Consider the following 18,572-nt stretch of genomic DNA (forward strand, 5'->3'; position numbering starts at 1 on the left):
GACACGAAAACACATTGAATGAGACACAAATATTTACTCTTATTCTTATTCCATTGGTGATAATATAGGTGTAAAATTAATATTTAGTTTATGCTAGTGTGTCTTGTTCATTATCACTAAATACAATAAAATGTTTGTGTATCTTTGTGTATATGTCTGTTTGTGTATTTGTGTCTGTGCCATATATTTGAAAGACAATAAACAAATACGATTTTAGTGACTGAAAATTTAATTGAAATGACATGTTAAAATATCTCGTAAATGCTTCATTCCAGTTTAATTTTTAACTAAGACTAGATGTAGTTTAAAAATTGAAAAAATATAAATAAATAATTTTTAACTAGTCAATTTTAAACAACTGTAATTAATAATCATTAATTGTATATTTAAAAAAAAATAAAATTTAAATAATTACTAATTAATAATAATTAATTAATATGGAGTGCAATTAAAAAATATTTGTTGATTTATTATTGGTTAGACTCCTAATGATTACATAGGGAGATTGTTAAAAATTTCATATAGTATGTGCATAAGTAGTGTAATAATTAAAAAAGAGTTAACCATAAAAAATATCATCAAATTGTTTAAATGCCGAAAAAAATATACTCGAATTTTACTATTGAAAAAAATATCTTTAAATAATTTAAAAACATAACAAAAAATCAAAAATATCCAACATCAAATATATATTTTCAAAACATACTTTAGAAATTGAATTTTGACGTAATTTTTTGCAAGCACAATTATACAAATAAGATATTATTATACTTAAAATTTGGTGATTTTTCGTTAAGTATATATTTTTTTGTATAATGTTTTTGTTAACAACCAATAATACTTTTAAAAAATCACAAAACAATATATATTTAACGAAAAATCACCAAATTTTAAGGATAATAATATCTCATTTTTTTAATCATACTTGCAAAAAATTATATCAAAATTCAATCTCTAATGCATTTTTTGAGAAATACATATTTAATGTTAGTTTTTTTACAAGATTATCTAATATTAAATATTTATTTTTCAAAAAATACATTAGAGATTGAATTTTGATATAATTTTTTACAAACATTATTAAAAAAATGAGATATTATTATTTTTAAAATTTGATAATTTTTGTTAAATATATTTTTTTATTGTAATTTTTTATTAACAACTAATAATATTTTTAAAAAATCACAAAAAAATTTATACTTAAAAAAATTACCAAATTTTAAAATAATAATATCTCAGTTTTTAATTATGCTCGTAAAAAATTACATCAAAATTCAATTTTTAAGATATTTTTTGAGAAAATATATTTATTGTTAGACATTTTTGTTGCATATTTAAATTATTTAAAAGTAATTTTGTAAAATTCGAATGTATAATAATGTAAGGAAGTTTTTGTGTTAGCCCATTAAAAAAAATAGTTATTACGTGAAAATTTTTCTTTTTAATTAAAATTATACACTATGATTTCGTACTAAAATTTTTTAAACAAAAATAAAAAATTATACTTAACAATATTACAATTAATACCATATGTTTCCAAATATCATCTGATTTATTATTTTATTTTAGTATTTAATATTTAATTAATTTCAATTCTACACGAAGACAGTTGATTCCGATTGAGTTGTTCACCTTCACCCACCGCGAAACAAGAATCAGCAGGATTAGTTGGACGCGCGGAAGGATGAGACAGTGATCCACACGCGCCACACGTAACCGTCGTGGGCCGGTCACAGTTGTTGAGTTCTGAGTTCTGACAGCAGCCCAATACAGCACCTCGTGCTGCGTGCAGATAGAAGATCTGGCCCCACAGCCATGACTACAAACTAGAAAGCCAATAAAATGAATCCTCCGTCGCCTTCCCCTGTTTCTCCCTCTGTCTCATCCTCTTCTTATACTCCCGTTTCCTGGTTCTCTGGGATCGTCAGGGGCGGCCGTCCCGATAGGTCTTCCAGCTTAAAAATGTCCGCTAACTCCACGGTTGCCGCCACCGCTGACTTTTCCGGTCCTATCGTCCGCAAAAATCAGTTCCGTGGGGTACTCTTCAAGTACGGTCCAAATCCTATTCAGGTCTCTTTGAAATTTTACCTTCTGATCTCTCTTTTTCCACTTCCGAATCGTTTTCTGTTCATAATAATTTTGAGCGTGTTGCATTCTCTATTTGCAGGTTGCATTTAAGACTGGCGATTACAAACGGCAAGTCGTTTTTATTGGTGGATTGACCGATGGTTTTCTTGCTACTCCGTATGTTTTTACATTCTTCGGATTCTAACGGGAGTTTTTAGAGTATCTGGACCTAACAGGATTTTCTATCTGACATCCATTTTCTTCATCTTCCTTCCTCCAGCTACTTGGAACTTCTCGCAAATGCCTTGGACCGTGAAAATTGGTCACTGGTTCAGTTCCTCATGTCATCTTCTTACAGTGGATATGGCACCTCAAGCTTGCAACAAGTAAACAACTAAATTATTCCTGGTTTTACCATTCTTGTGACTGTTGCTCTAGAATATTACATTACAATTTGCAATTCAGTGTAGTACTACTAACGTTTAGCTCAAGGAATTACTAGAGTCAACATCCTCGACCTTATTATAAGATTCTTTTAGTAATTTTCTGCTGTTGAGTTATGATCATTTGCATAACCATAACCAACATATATGCAGATTCCAGTTGCTTTGTTAGTTATGGTAAAACCAGGGAGTTAGTCACCAGATTTAGCTGAACATTGCAATGTTAATATTTTCTTCTAGTTGATGAGGTTAATGATGCATACATTTTTAATTTCTTGTTTAATCCATGTTGAAGGATGCTAAAGAGGTGGATCAGCTGATTAATTATCTAATTAACAAACAAGATTCCGAAGGTGTGGTATTACTTGGGCATAGTACTGGTTGTCAGGTTACTTGTTATTTCCCTAAAATCCTACACCATAAATTTTTTACCACAATGTTAAGCAAGTGAAGTAAACTTCTTGTTGGACATGTTTTATAGGATATTGTGCATTACATGCGAACAAATTTTGCTTGCTCCAAAGCTGTTCGTGCTGCCATCTTGCAGGTACTCAATTGTACTTACTAGATTAGTATTTTACGTTCACTATCTGGCACAGCATAAAAGCATCTTAACCTTTGGAACAAAGATCCTTAGCTTATTTATATCACGTCCTTCTAAATTATAATTTGATTATTGGACTATTATAAGAACATAACTGCAACCAAAAACAAAATAGGAAACTATATTCATTTCAAAATGTTCATAGTAAGTCATATGGATGTCACCATTGACTGCCTAGTGATGGTGAAATCATTATTGTGAAAAAACAGAAACATTTATCTTTTTTAAAGGATTTTGTTACATTCAGCTGATGGTGTTTGCTGTTGCATTGCAAAATTCACACCATTCGTGTTAACTTTGTTCTTGATGCCAGAATTACAGTGGATGAATTCATAACTACATTTTCCCTGATAATATGCATATAGACAGGGGTTGTGTTTTTTTCTACTATATGTACAGTGCTACTCTCTTTGTTCATACAGCTTTCTCATTCGTATGCATTAACATGTGGTTCTCTTCCTCCTACTCTTGTAAGGCCTGTATGATTTAAATCTCAAAGTCTTTGGATTGAAATATGAGATTTCAGTCTTGCCCAGCAGAAGGGGAGAAAAAATTATTTAAAAAAAAAAGTGGATGTTCCCTGAGACAGCTTCTATGATTGACTTGGCGGCTAAAATGATAAGTGAAGGCCGAGGTTCAGAATTAATGCCAAGAGAAGCAGATCCTTGTTCTCCAATAACTGCATACAGGTGATTTTACAAAACTATTGTAGGAGCATGAAATACTGAAATAAGCCTAGATTTCATTATATAAATACGTAGGATCAGCTATACAATTTCTGCATTGATGCTATAGCTGCATAGTTCATGTTTTGTCTAGAAACTAATGAATGTTATTCAATTGGACAAATTTTCTTTTGCTCTCCAATGGTGAGTCCAATGGTTGTCTTAACAATATCAATTTCCTTATGCATCATATTCCATTAGTTCCTTTTCTACATTCAGGAAACTTGAAACAATTTTGCTTTTTCAATATGATAGTTGAAGCTTGAAACAAATTTACAGCTGTGATTTACCCCGTTCATGAATGCTATTGGTACACACACATCTTTTCTTCCAGCTTTGCTTGTCAAATTGTAAAAATCACAGGTTTAGCAATTGAATGATATTCTTCTGCTGCTAAACGTGGTTGCTGACAGACTTCCAAATAAACTAGTGCTATACAATCGTATATTTGAACAAGGTTATTGGTTGTTAGCTATTGTATTTGAACTTAACCTGATCAGATGTTTGACAAAATTAATTTCCTTTTTTCCTTGACCTTTTTTTTTAATTAAAAAAATTTGGTCCCCTTTTGTGTTCCTGTTGTTCCCTCATTTTCTCTCCTCTTGATGGAGAAATACCACATGCACAACATGTTAATGCATATTTTCCTCTCTGCTAAAATGGACATTGATTACATACTTTAGAAAGGGTCTTTGTTGTTGCCATGCTACTGCTTCCTTCCTAAAAAGTAGTTACTTTCCAGATATCACTCCCTTTGTGCATATAATGGTGATGACGACTTGTTCAGTTCCGATCTGAGTGAAGATCAGTTGAGGATGAGGCTTGGACACATGTCTAGCACACATTGCCAGGTGAGCATATACCAGTTAAGCTAACTAGTTCTTCTCTTTCTGTATGGTCTCTTGATAATATTTTGAAGGGCAGAATTTATTCAGCTGTAGGATTAAGTAAAACCTTGGCTTAAGTTATTTTGCTACAATAGCCATTGTTCAAATAAGTTATTTCTTTCTTTTTCCTCTATGTAGAAGGTATATACGAATTGTCTTTGGGAATGTTATTTTACAATTGAAGGAGACCTAAACAGGAAGAGAACATATTACCATTTACCAAGACCTGGCTCATATAGTCGGGGTGGGTGACCTATGTTGTTGTAGGTGTCTTAGATCATGCTAGTGACTCCTAAGGTTCCTTCCCTCTCACCATAAAAAAAAAGGGAAGAAAGAAAAAAGAAAAAAAAACCTTGAAGTTTTTCACCATTGATTAATCACTTTGGCATGAATATTACAAAGAAAGTGCAAGTGATGTTTCTCTCGTTTTGAAATAATTGTACTTAAGATCTTTAAATTGTAATCCAGTTTTGGGAGACTGGAGATACCACTTAAAAGGACAAGGCTTTGTTGTTGTTGTTTGAGAGATAGGAAACAAGAGAACTACCACATTATTTCAAAAGGAAAAATAAAAATAAGTAGGACGATAATCAATTACTCATACTGGCATGGGTTGTCTTTCGCAGGTTATATTTTCAATGGCAGATGAATATGTGCCAGATTATGTCAATAAGAAGGAACTTGTTGAACGGTAAAATCTCTACTCGTATCTGGTCCAACTTTGTCTATATGCAATCAATAACAAGTTGAGAGGAGTCAGATATATGAATGTTGTTCATATGGTCACGGGATACATTCTGTAAACGTGCAGATTATGCAGAGCAATGGGGGGTGCAGAGAAAGTAGAAATTGAATATGGAAACCACTCACTCTCTAACAGATCTGAAGAAGCTGTCCTAGCTATCATTGATTTCTTAAAAAGAGAAGGACCCAAGGGCTGGGATGATCCATGGAATTAGTGTCTTTTAGCTCTCCACTGCAGCATTCCCTTATTATTGTTAGATTCAGTTTCTTTGTCTCTCGATTTTGTTAATCTTCCATTTTTCTCGCGTGCATAATTTTCCTGGTTTTCTTTTTCTTATTATTCTTTTTTGGCGGAGGGGTTTGAATCAGTTTTAAGACTTTTAGTCATAATAATTTTTGTTAATATAGTAGATTTTAAAACATTTTTTTGCTACATTTTAGCCAACTCAATTGCTTCTTGCATATGAATGCTCTCTGCCCCCTGCAGATTGGTTCTCATGATTCCGGATTTAGTGATATTATGTGATGGAAACGTGTAGTAGACCAAGATTGGCATGAAGGAAGAACATGCAGTATGTACTTTTCCTGCATAAAAAATTCTGTACCACAAGACCAAGATTGGCATGGGAATTAAGTAATTAACAAACTACTTAATGCAAATATGCAATCATGGCGACCAACGCAACAAGGAGTGCTATTTTTTCAACCAAACAAATTGTATAGTAGCAGCAAGTGATATTTGGTTCCAGCTTTGCTTTATCCTTGTGGTATGTCATTCCCTTGCTTTTCTTGTCAAGTGATGGCAAATTGGCAAGTAATTGTCCGGTGGGGTGGGTACCAACTGAACAGTAGCCGGTGGGGTCAAAGATAGACATTGGACCGTTGAATTTTGTTAGAAGTATGAACCAAAAAATTATATATAGTAAGTATTCACTTGATACTTTTTAAGTAAAAATAATAGCATTCGATAGTTAAATATATTTGATTAAAAATAATAGTGTTCGATAGTTAAATATATTTGATTAAATTATTTAAAAATAAAAATATTTTTTTGTAAATAATAATCATATATATAATATCATTAAATAAATATGTAGGATCTGAATAATTTTTATATGTTAGAAACTGTTGACATGCAGGTACTTTAACCTAACTCAGTGTAATGTGTAATCTGAGTTGAAAGAGGTGTGTATGGAGATGATGTCGTTGCACCGTAACTCACTTGACTTGGGCTATGGACGTTGGTTAGTGACATTGGTTAGGGAGAATGTTTGGAATGAGAGCGCCTACCATGCTGATGCTGCTGGGACCTATCTTTAACAACATTACTAAATACATTTACTCGCAATAATTAAGCACTAACCACCAGCTGTGCTAGGCTAAGCAGAATTAAATTAGTGCCTGCCTTTGCCGTTGCACTGTCTGTGAACTAGCTGTGTCCGTCTATTGCATTCACATCTCAATGTAGCTTCTCACAAAAATACATGTTTGCCATTCTTTTTCTATTACTTATTATCAAGGATCATGAATAACATGTGCATCTTCTGAAGCAATACGACTTTTCATCAAACTTGTTATAAACTATCCCTTTTTTTAAAAAAAAATTAATTATTGAATTAGAATGATTGAGTCACACGTAATAATTTCTCATTCTGCAGATTATTAAATCACTTATCAAAGTTAAAGAGGCAAGATGATCATATTATGGAAGAGGGTTTCCTTGAGGTGGCAAGACCAGTTTACCACCACCATCACCTCCTATGTTGCGGCGGTTGTGGCCGTGAAGTGGTGGTAGATGATTAGTTGGTGTTGGTGCATAGAAACAAAAATGTTGACGTGTTGTGGTTAGAGTGGGACACATCACGTGGCTAAATTCAGGTAGTCACATTACCATCCATGTTGCTTTGCCATGGACAATGCATAAATGCCACCGCCAATAATACTAAAAAGTATTTTAGTTTTTCTTTAAATAAAAATCTTAGCAACACGTATATAATAAAAAAAAAAAACTATTTACATTATGAGCGGCGGAGTTGCTTCTTATTGGAATTCCATTCTTAGGGGGCCCGTGTCGGTGCGCCACACTGTAGGCTGCACCGTATTCAGATTTATGTAATTTAATTTGATTAGCTAGGCCAATAATTCTACTAGTAGTTGTAATTAATTTTTATTTTTGGATTTAATTAACACAAAAAATAAATACAATTCAATATATTAATTAAATTAAAATGTAAAAATTTTTTGAAATACGAATTTTATATTGTTAGTTACTTCTATAACATTTATTTACTGACTAATCATTTTTATAAGCATTTTCTAACACGAACATTAACTTCGATTTTAGTTTTTGCCTTTTTGGCCTACCGTCATAGGATTCCCTGGTTTCCCTATTTTTTTTAATTAAAATAAATAGGTAAAATCTCTCTATGAAGTATAAAAAAATTTACTCCACACTCCACAGGAATAAATGAATGCCTAATCAATCATTAAAGTGAAAATACTACATTTTATCAAGGAATATGAAAAGTGTTAAATAATTACATTAAAGATGAACAAGCACACAAAACACTAGAGTAAAATTATCATGTAATTGTTATAGTACTTAAAAATATTTGTCTAACTTATCATAAAAAATTAAAAATTAATATTTAATTTTAAAAATATAAAAAACAAATAATTATTAAATATTCAAATTTAAGCAAAAATTAGACAACAAATTATAAATACCATAAAATTTACCAAATTATTAACATGCATCTCATTATCCGGTAACGTGTAACATATACAGAAGTGAATGTTAATAAATAAGGGGCAAGTGGGAGAAATTGAGTATGAAAAAAATTAAGACAGCAGCAATTCCTTAAGATAATGCAATTAAGATGTTGCATAATATGTTGACTCCAACTTGACTTTCATTGACGACAGTAATTCAAGATCCAAAAAAAAAAAAAGTTTATTTGTTTTACTTGTTGGAATTTGGAAACTAGTGAAAGGCATAAAAAAAAATGCACAGGTGAAGAGAAAATATAAATGCTCACAAAAAACAAATAAAAATAAATAAAAGTTTACTAAAAATACTATGGAAGTTTATAACTTGATTTATGGACTTGAAATGAATGGAAATTTCTTAAATCTGCTGAGGTTATTACTTATTACAGCACCCGTTTTCATTAATACTCAACATTGTAGCTTCGTGATGCCGTTGCTTCTTCAACCTTCAGACATCATTGATGGTACTTTGAACCTCACCTTCTGAGCCACTTGTTTTTCTCTTTCTTCCATTAAAGTATTGTGATTTCTCTTTCCCCTCGAGAAAGTGGACATTTGTGCTTTTAAGATACTTTCTTGGAGTGTTGTTGTCAAAAATAACAACTTTTCTTGTGTCTGGTGCTGGATTTGGTTCTGGGCATCTTTGAAGTTAGACGCTTTTTGGAAGCTTGTGATGCCTGAGAAGGTGGTGGTGAATCAATGGGGAGTGTGGTCCATTCCAATACACCATTGGCGTGTTGGGTTGCTCACAGCTTTGGTTTTGTTTGGAATGGTTCTTGTTTGGAGCATTGATGGATGCACCGTCAAGAATCTCATTCATACTTGGAGGCTTCGCCAAGATTATCATCTTTCTGTTGTAAGGGTTCATTCTCCTAACTTTACTCATTCCAATCCAAATACTTTACCTTCTCATTATGTTCCCACTAGTTTGGATAGAAAAGCTCATTTAGGGTCCCAAGATCAAGATCCTGTTACTGTAAGTTGGATTTCAAGTGAACTTGAAGCCAATTTGACTTCAAACCTTCTAGCTCATTGGTCTGCTCATGGAGGAGAACCTTGTAAGGATTCCAAGACTGTAGAGATTGTGATTCCTGGTTTGGATGGTGGTGAAAGAATGATAGAGCTATCAGCTGGTGATGTTCATGAGTTTGGATTTCATGCATTGGATGAGTTAGGGAAGCCTCACTGTGTTGGTGGTGATTACTTTGAAACTGATCTTTCAGGGGAGTCATGGAAATCTAGGCCTTTAGTGAAGGATTTCAGCAATGGTTCTTACTCTGTTTCACTGCAAGTTCATCCAGATTTTGAGGGGGTTTACAACTTCACCATAATCCTGCTTTATAGACACTTTGAAGGACTCAAATTCACCCCCTGGAGATTTGTTCATGATCGAGTTCTTCGCAACATTGCGATCAGGTTCTACAGAACCAGTGCTCAATTACCAGAACTCAAGGCTTGCAAAGCTTCTGATTTTAGCAGGGATGTGTGGTGTGGAAGGTGGACAAGGCATGCCAAGAATGATGAATGTCTCATAGGTAATGATGGTAGGTATCGATGCTTAGCGCCGGATTTTCCTTGCAAAGCTCCATGGTGTGATGGCTCCTTGGGAACTCTGGAGAGTAATGGTTGGGTGTACTCAACTCACTGCTCATTCAAGATGTATTCAGCTGAGTCTGCTTGGAACTGCTTGAAGGGTCGCTGGATTTTCTTTTGGGGCGATTCGAATCATGTTGACACTATCCGAAATATGCTCAATTTCATTCTGGATTTGCCAGAGATTCATGCTGTCCCAAGACGATTTGACATGAACTTCTCGAACCCAAAAGATCCTTCTCAAACAATTAGGATTACAAGCATCTTCAATGGGCATTGGAATGAAACACAAAACTATCTAGGATTGGATTCTCTGAGGGATGAAGGGTTTCAAAATTTGCTGTTGAAATACTTCTCAGAAGACACAATCCCAGACACTGTGATCATGAACTCTGGCTTGCATGATGGGGTACACTGGCGTAATATAAGAGCATTTTCTGTTGGAGCAGACTATGCAGCATCTTTTTGGGCCGATGTTATGAGGACGGTGAAACAAAGGGGACTGGCATGGCCTAGAGTCTTTTACAGGAACACTGTTGCAACTGGTGGATATGCAAGATCACTAGCATTTAATCCCAACAAAATGGAGGTTTTCAATGGTGTGTTCTTAGAGAAATTAAAGCATGCCGGCATTGTGTCTGGTGTGATCGACAACTTTGATATGACATTTCCATGGCACTTTGATAACCGTTGTAATGATGGTGTTCACTATGGAAGGGCTCCGGTGAAGATGAAGTGGCGAGACGGCCAAATTGGGCATCAATATTTTGTGGACCTCATGTTAGCTCATGTACTTCTCAATGCATTATGTTCAACATAGCCCTACAATGGATTTAGAGGGAAGTGTTAGCATATCCTATATAAATATAATATTGCATACCCTTAGGATTTTGAAGCTAAAATGGTGGTGCTTGGATCCATCAAGTTTGGATTCTTTCTGTTTCTGTAAAATGATTAGTTTGGCATTCTTTATTGCTCATAGAATTGTTAGTGTTAAAAGTGAGATGATTATGTATACATGAGATTGTTCCACACTTCCACTTGTAGATTAGCAGAAGAGGAGTCTGAAAATATATTTTATTTATTGATGATCAACATTATAGATCAAAGCCTATTTACTATATTGTGCACATCTCTCTTTTGTTCCTGAGGGCCTAAGAATAAGATCTGTGGTTAGTTTCTTGATTGTGTTGCATACAAAGCTGGTTGCTCCATTAAGTCTTTTTTCATGTTGGTATATATTTTCACATTAGCTTCTGCTATGGCCTATGGGTGACTAAAAAATGGATCAACTTGTAGTGACTCACTCACCTGTCAGCGTGAACAAGGTACAAAAAGATTGTGCAAACTTGAGAGAAAGCAAGTCTATTTATTTACTCATATGCTTTTAATCTTACATTATGATTTAAATATGATATGGTAAGGGAGAAGAGTGCTGCAGCATCAAATAAAATCATTTTCCTGACATGAAGTAGTTTACTTCGTTAAAATATGACAAATATTTAGCAGTGGTAGCTGGTATTATGCAAATCCTTGTGAGTAGCTGACCAAACATCATTACTTCTGTATAAATATAATGGAGCGGTTGTGCTAGAAAAATAAATTAAAAAAAATTAGAATTTGTTTTATTTAATATTTATTAAATAAAGTAAATTCTGATTGACTTTCACTAATTTTTTTTTGGTTATTAAACATTGCTGATAAAGTGATAATAAAAATATCAACAATGCTAGGGAACCAACTCTATATAAGCCAAGAATCAGCGGTAAACCAGAGGCACCGGTGACTTTAACCGGATGTTGCTACTGATAGCCACACGGATGTTTCTTTTTCTTGTAAATTGGATGGTTTTGGATATGGTTTCTATATTTCATGTGTTACGCATTAATAAAACATAATTAATTATATGGAACCAACTAATGAATGATCAAAGCATCTGTTCCGTGATTCTCTCCTAACACTAGCGTATCTTCCCTCATATTTTGAACGTGGTCAACAATAATTTAAAAAACAAATTAGATTATAAATTAATAAAACTAATTATAATTAATTATATTGTTCCAATCTTAGCTGATTATTAGTTGGTTCCATATACTTTTCCTAAAAATATAAGAGAAAATTTAGTATATAAATTTTCTTTTTCAAAATGTCATTCATCGTGTATAATCTACAAAACAATATCTTGTTAACTTCAAGAGTTGAACTTATTATATTTTGATTTTAGTATATGAATAATTATTTTGATAAATCTCAAATTATTATTATTATTATTATTATTATTATTATTATTATTATTATTATTATTATTATTATCTAAAAAATAAATTAACAAATGCATTTAAAATTTATACAAAAGTTCTACAACTAAATTGTTATAACCGTTTTTCACATTACGCGTCACTTACTATGCGCGTAATTTTCTTTATCTTCGAACGCGTTGCTGCTTCTTCTTACTTACACATCTCTGCTGCTGGTTTTTTTCTTTTCTTCATTCTTTTTTCTCATCTTTTTCTTTTGTTATTGTCGTTGCTGTCAATTGTCACCACCACCTCCTCCTCCTCCTTTTTTCTCATTTGATTTATTCTTTTTCTTCTTTTTACTCCTGCTCCTTCGTTACCGTCACCATCATTATCATTATCATTATTATTATCGTCATCATTGTCGTTATCGACATCATAGTTGGAAATTTCAATATTAGAGTGAAGACATTTTGCTGTTATTTTTTAAAAATTTATGTATCGTTTTATATATCAGATACATTGTCGTCTTCTTATACGTAAATATCACTAATAATTCTCTTTCGAATTTTTGCATTTATTCTGCTTAATTTCGCTACATTATCTACAGACTTTTTTTCACTTATTCTCTTTTTTATTTAAAATTTGTGAATCTGCATCATTTAGTTAAAAATTTCGGTGTTAGTGAAGATATTTCGATATTATTTTTTAGTTTATTATATGTTATTTTATATATGAGATAAACATTCAATTCATTAAATGTGTAATATTTTAAAAAGGTTCAATATTTTTTGTGTAATGTTCTTTCTTATCTTATTTTATAGAGTTAATGTGATCTTTTAGTATGCAATTTACTTTCTACATTCTTTATCATTATATTTAAATTCTGTCTCACTTTAAATAAATTTTAATGATATTTTTGTTTATGACAAAAATTCAATCCATTAAATATAAACTTGCATTCATTTAACTAAATAAGATTGGAATACAGTACACATATGTTCATTTAAGTATAGTATGATAATTAATGCTCTTAAAAGAAGAAGTAAGAGAAAAAAGAAAGAAAGAAAGAAAGAAAGAAAGAAGAATAAGAAGCAAAAAGAATATTACATTAAAGAAGATATTTTCATATTTTGTAGCAAAATTTTGATTTTTTATTTAAATAAATTAAAAAAATATTTAATTTATTGAAATAAATAATTTTAAAAATTATTACAAAAATACGTAAAATGACTTATCTCGTTTACAGTGTAAACAAGATACGTGCAAACTTATCTTGAGTGTGAGATATGTGTTAGCACATCTTATATTATCTCGTTTACAGTGTAAACAAGATAAGTTTGCACGTATCTCGTTTATAATGTAAACGAGATATGTGTTAAATTATAACGTTTACAGTGTAAATAAGATACAGTAAGACAAATTTTCAACAGCTATAAAAGGATGTGCAACTCTTGGTATTCTTCACAAACATTTCATTTTTTCTTCTCCTCCGTTTTTCTTCCAAAATATAGGCAAAAATGTCTAGTAGTAGCAAATATGTCGTTGTCTGTGTGTATTCCAATTGTCATATGAGAAACAGTGACAATAGAGTGATATTTGAGTGTGAGAATCTGTTACTGTTATGCACTCGGTGCGTAAGTTCGTTGTCGGAAGACAAAGTCCCTGAGAGGCACCGTGTGTAACATTCTAATTACCCTAAACCTTACGTAGAGTTACAAAAGTACGAAACCTTCACACGAAGCTACAAGCATAAAGGCACAAGATATAGATACAAGATAACAATGCATATGTAGATATATGAGTATCACAAAGTACTATTCTCAGCCCGCAAAGTTTAGGCTGACTAGTATATACAGACATAACAGAGTTCTGAAAGTTAAAACAGCATATACAATATCTCTTTCAAAGTTAGCCTCTAAGGCAAATATAGATACAAAAGTGAGTACTAAAACAAAATAGTAAAAAAAATCGAAAAGATGATAAAGATCTTCCATTCTGTCACCATCACGCAACTCACCGAGGTGGGTTACGACCTGCATCAAAAAAATAACAACAGAATATGGTATGAGAACCGGAGGTTCTCAGTATGATAATAGTGACCGATAATATAAGATATAAGATTTTGGGGCGCCAAAGATAATTCTAGAACTTCACATCAAACTTGAGATTCAAACTTAAAGCAATACTAATATAAATATAAAATCTTAACTTAAAACCGTAATAAGACAATGGTAATATAGTTTAGGGAATTTCTAACTAAATCAACACCATGATCCCATACCCTTCACCATCATAACCTCCACGTGACCCTATCGCCACCACCTACCGAACCTCCTCAACATCAGTGCCAGACACAAATAGATACAAACAAATAATTCATAGGTAATAAGACATATACGGCAAAAACATCAGGAAGCATATATATACATGTTATACAATTTGGCAAACAATACAAGTAGGTAAAGCAATGCAAACATATAGAAAATGCCGAAATGCACATGATGAATGCCTGTCCTATTGGCTGCGATATCACATTGTCAGTTCAACTGTCAACTCGACACATTCCCATGAAAATGTCGCTTTCGACTACATTTTAAAATGGGAACCCCCTGGGATATAGTGCCCGACTCACTTTCCCTGAGATATAGTGCTCGGTCACTCTTATAACCGAAAGTATGTGAGTGGAACTTCTACCACAACCCTCACACCTCAGCGTAAGTGGGACCAAACCCCACGCCCTACGCCTACAGCTCAGCATAAGCGAGACGAACCACATCCCTTAAGCCTACATCTTATTAATATTATTCAAAAGAAATTATCATTTCAAAGACAATTTAATGATTCATGGTAAAATCTCTCAGCTCATTCTGAGTCTCATCATTCATCTCCGAATCCCAGACTCGACATAATCATCATGAGTTCTCAAGTCCTTAATTTCATCATCAATATAGTACTCCATCACAAATACCCAGCTAGTTCATCCACAGTACTTCAGAAACCTAAGTCTCCGTCTTCTAAACTCATTACCAGAAAATAACTAGCTAACTCATTTACTGTATTCTCCTAGGTTTCAAGCCTAAAAACACGCTAAGAGGTCTTATATCAGTATTATGGAAGTTTACAAGCTTGCCGAAAAGGTAATACGGTTAAAAACAAGATTTTTATTGAAAAACAGGGCTTGTACGTACGCATAGAGGTGTGTGTATACACACAAGGTAAAATTTTCCATCTTGTGCATACACATAAATACGTGCGGATGCACTCAACAAAAGACTCATCCCATCTTGTGCGTACGTATGATATTGTGCGTACGCACAACTTGCAACTTTCATAGAGTGTGCGTGCGCACACCCCTCGTGCGTACGCATGAGTCATAACACTCGTTCTACTCGGTGCGTAGGCACAGGTATGTGTGTGGACACACAAACCAAAACTTACAATTTTCTGCAACATCACAAAATTTCAAATTTTTTACACCAACTTCCAACTATCATATCTTTTTGTACAAAATTTCGATTTCCACAAAATCTATACTGTTTTAAAACTCTTTGAATTATCTTTAATTTGATATAAAATCCAATCAATTTTATAAACTAAGGCTTAAGATATGATCCTCTAAAGTTGGCCAATAATTCGTTTTTTACCAAAAACCTCAAAACCTCAATTTTATCAAAATTCTCGATTCAAAACCACTTATTCCATATCTAAAACAGTCCAAATGTACCTAAATTATATTCATATACCTTCTCATCATTCCTCAACTTAGCATCATATAATATCATCCATTCCATACACCAAATTTCACTTACAAAACTTAAATCTCAATAATTAACATCACAAAACATCATTTCACCATCCTCAACATTTATCAACATCAACAAGCCTTATAATTTATTATCAATCCTCATAGTCATCATTATTCACCCCACATCATAAATCAATATCATCGTTCATCAAAATCATAACAATCATCAAAATCATCATACATCAACAATTATCAACAACCAATTCAATCCTATTTTAAGATCTACTAGCCTAAGTGTCCAAAAATATTACATATTACATAGAAAAAATCGAAATCATACCTAGTCGATTTTCAATATGTACAATACACCAAAATTTGGATTCTCCAACTCAAATCCAATGCTTCCAAATAGTCAAAATAACTCCAACAAGCATCAATAATCAAACTAACCTCATATATTTCATCAAAATCAATACCTAATATTCACAGTATACTAAACTACAAGAGTTTTTGAGAAATCTCACCTTGTCCATAGAAATTGGGAATAGAACCCAACAATTTCTCACTAATAGTTAGTACCTAAATAATCAAAATACAAAAATTTACTCAAAACTCAAACCTAAATTTTTGAATTTTTTAGGATTGCATAATAGAGAAGAAATTTCAAAATCTACCAACAAAAGTTAAATGAAACTAATGGGCTTGTTGAGAGCTTCACGTAGCTGCAAACCATTCGCAAATCGGAGTACCGTAACTCAAGTAATGAGCAAAAGAGTGGGAAAGTGAATAGTATTCTTCCCCTCTTCTCTAACCCTACCAACTGCTGTGTGTGTTGAGTTATGAAGTGTGAAGTGGCTGAAATGGCTTTTAATGAGAGTATTTATATGTTGGGCTTGGACTCAATTTGAGCCCGATCTAACAGATTTTTTACCCATTTAGCCCAATTTTGGACCAAACCTTTAGAATTTATGTCCAATTTTTAACTTTAATTATTTTTCGAAATTTTTCTACAGTTTTTACTGTTCTCACACAGTACCGGACATAATTAAGCCGGTACTGTCGGCTAATTTATCGGTATGCGTTTTTACGCAATTTTTTGCAAAAAATTATATTTTCTAACTCAGAAAAATCTATTGAGTCCAAATATCATATTTAAATTTTCTAATTAATATTACAAATTTTTTAAACCTATTTTGTGCAATTAAATTATTTTATTTAAGCGGTTAATTAATTTGCGGTTCTTACACAGTGTCGTCGAACCCAACCTCCCTCAGATACGAGACGATGGTGTCGGGTGGTGGAAGCGTGTGACTCACTTGCTAGGGCATAAGTAAGTGAGGCCTCTGACAAAAAATAAAAATATTACAATTATTAAAATTTGTATAGATCCATCGACATATCAAACTGACTTAACTATTGTATACATTTTTTCAATAGAAATTTATACGTATGTACTAACTTAATTTATGTCGATACAAATTTTTATGTTGACATGGACTTACTTAACTAATAGATATTTTCTCAATACGTTAAGTAAAATAAAAATATACAGCAAAGTAATTAATAATCTAATTATCAAATTTTAACTTAATAATCTAATTACAGTAAATAAAATATTTTTTAATTTATTTAAATAAAAAATTTAAATAATTAATAATCTAATTATCAAACTTTAACTTAATAATCTAATTATCAAATTTAGATAGTTAATAACTAAGTTAAGAAAATAAAAAACAAGTAACAAATAAACTAACTTCAACCGTTTGAAAAATATCTACCTCAACATTTAATATCTAAATTAATAATTATGTGGTTAACAACTTAATTACAAAAAAATAATAACCATATTTTTAGAATTATTCCCTAATAGGCCCTAATTGCTAATGATACAAATTGTATTCTAGTTTCTGACAAATATCCTAAAAATGGATATACATATATGGGATAATATAAATGTAAAGATAATAAATCTAACCGTAAAGTCGGCGCCCCCGGCATAGTGCTATGTGGTGTTCAGCCTATTGGTGTCCGGATCACGTGCATTTGCACGGATCATCTTCGTCTTACTCGATAATATGGTCAGAAAGGGATAGAAAAAAGAAGAAAGTGGAGGAAAAGTTTGAAATGGGGCCTAGATCAAGGTTGTAAATGACATCTATATATAGACGTGATCCAGTCTTATCTTGTTTACACTATAAACGAGATATACACATATCACGCGCACTGTCTTATCTCGTTTATAGTGTAAACTGTAAACGAGATAAGTCCTCCTATGTATTTTAAAAATTATTTATTTTAGTAAATTAAATATATTTTAAATTTATTTAAATAAAAAATTTAGCAAAATTTTGGTGTCAAAATTAAAAATTTTAGTGTTATTATTAAAAAATTTTGGTGTTATTTTTCTACAAAATTCAAAACTCTTCTTTTTTTTCATCATCATCATCATCATTATCATCATCATCATCTTTTTGGTACCATGTAACTCAAAATTACTCCTCATCCTCCTCTTCTTCTTCTCCATCATCATCGTCATCTTCTTCGTCTTCTCATTTTTATCTTCTCCTTTTTATTTTACCTTCTTATAATTCTTCTTATTTTATACTCTTAACAAGAGTAAAAACAAGAAAAAAAATCAAACAAAAAAAAAGAAACACATAATGCTGCAAAATCATCCGAAAGAGGAGGAGAAAAGGAAAAAATGTAGCAACAATAACAGCAATAAAAGAACGACAATGAAGAGGAAACACGCGAA

At 32.2% G+C, this 18,572-nt stretch overlaps 2 protein-coding genes across 2 annotated transcripts; both read left to right on the forward strand.

Annotated features, from left to right (window-relative positions):
- The first annotated feature begins 1,597 nt into the window (after positions 1 to 1,597).
- On the forward strand, positions 1,598 to 5,986 carry LOC107465305 (UPF0613 protein PB24D3.06c). The gene is given in 9 exon segments (XM_052255031.1): positions 1,598 to 2,070; positions 2,168 to 2,244; positions 2,348 to 2,453; positions 2,806 to 2,898; positions 2,992 to 3,057; positions 3,634 to 3,803; positions 4,582 to 4,690; positions 5,353 to 5,417; positions 5,538 to 5,986. Coding segments are annotated over 9 exon segments (1,062 nt in total). The 5' UTR covers positions 1,598 to 1,842; the 3' UTR covers positions 5,686 to 5,986.
- Positions 5,987 to 8,594: 2,608 nt separating this feature from the next.
- On the forward strand, positions 8,595 to 10,835 carry LOC107465264 (uncharacterized). Its single transcript, XM_021126543.2, has one exon. It carries the CDS (start codon positions 8,913 to 8,915, stop codon positions 10,650 to 10,652), a length of 1,740 nt encoding a protein of 579 aa, XP_020982202.1. The 5' UTR covers positions 8,595 to 8,912; the 3' UTR covers positions 10,653 to 10,835.
- The last annotated feature ends 7,737 nt before the right edge of the window (positions 10,836 to 18,572 follow it).

The sequence above is a fragment of the Arachis duranensis genome, chromosome 1 (genome assembly GCF_000817695.3).
Source record: "Arachis duranensis cultivar V14167 chromosome 1, aradu.V14167.gnm2.J7QH, whole genome shotgun sequence".
Classification (NCBI taxonomy): Eukaryota; Viridiplantae; Streptophyta; class Magnoliopsida; order Fabales; family Fabaceae; genus Arachis; species Arachis duranensis.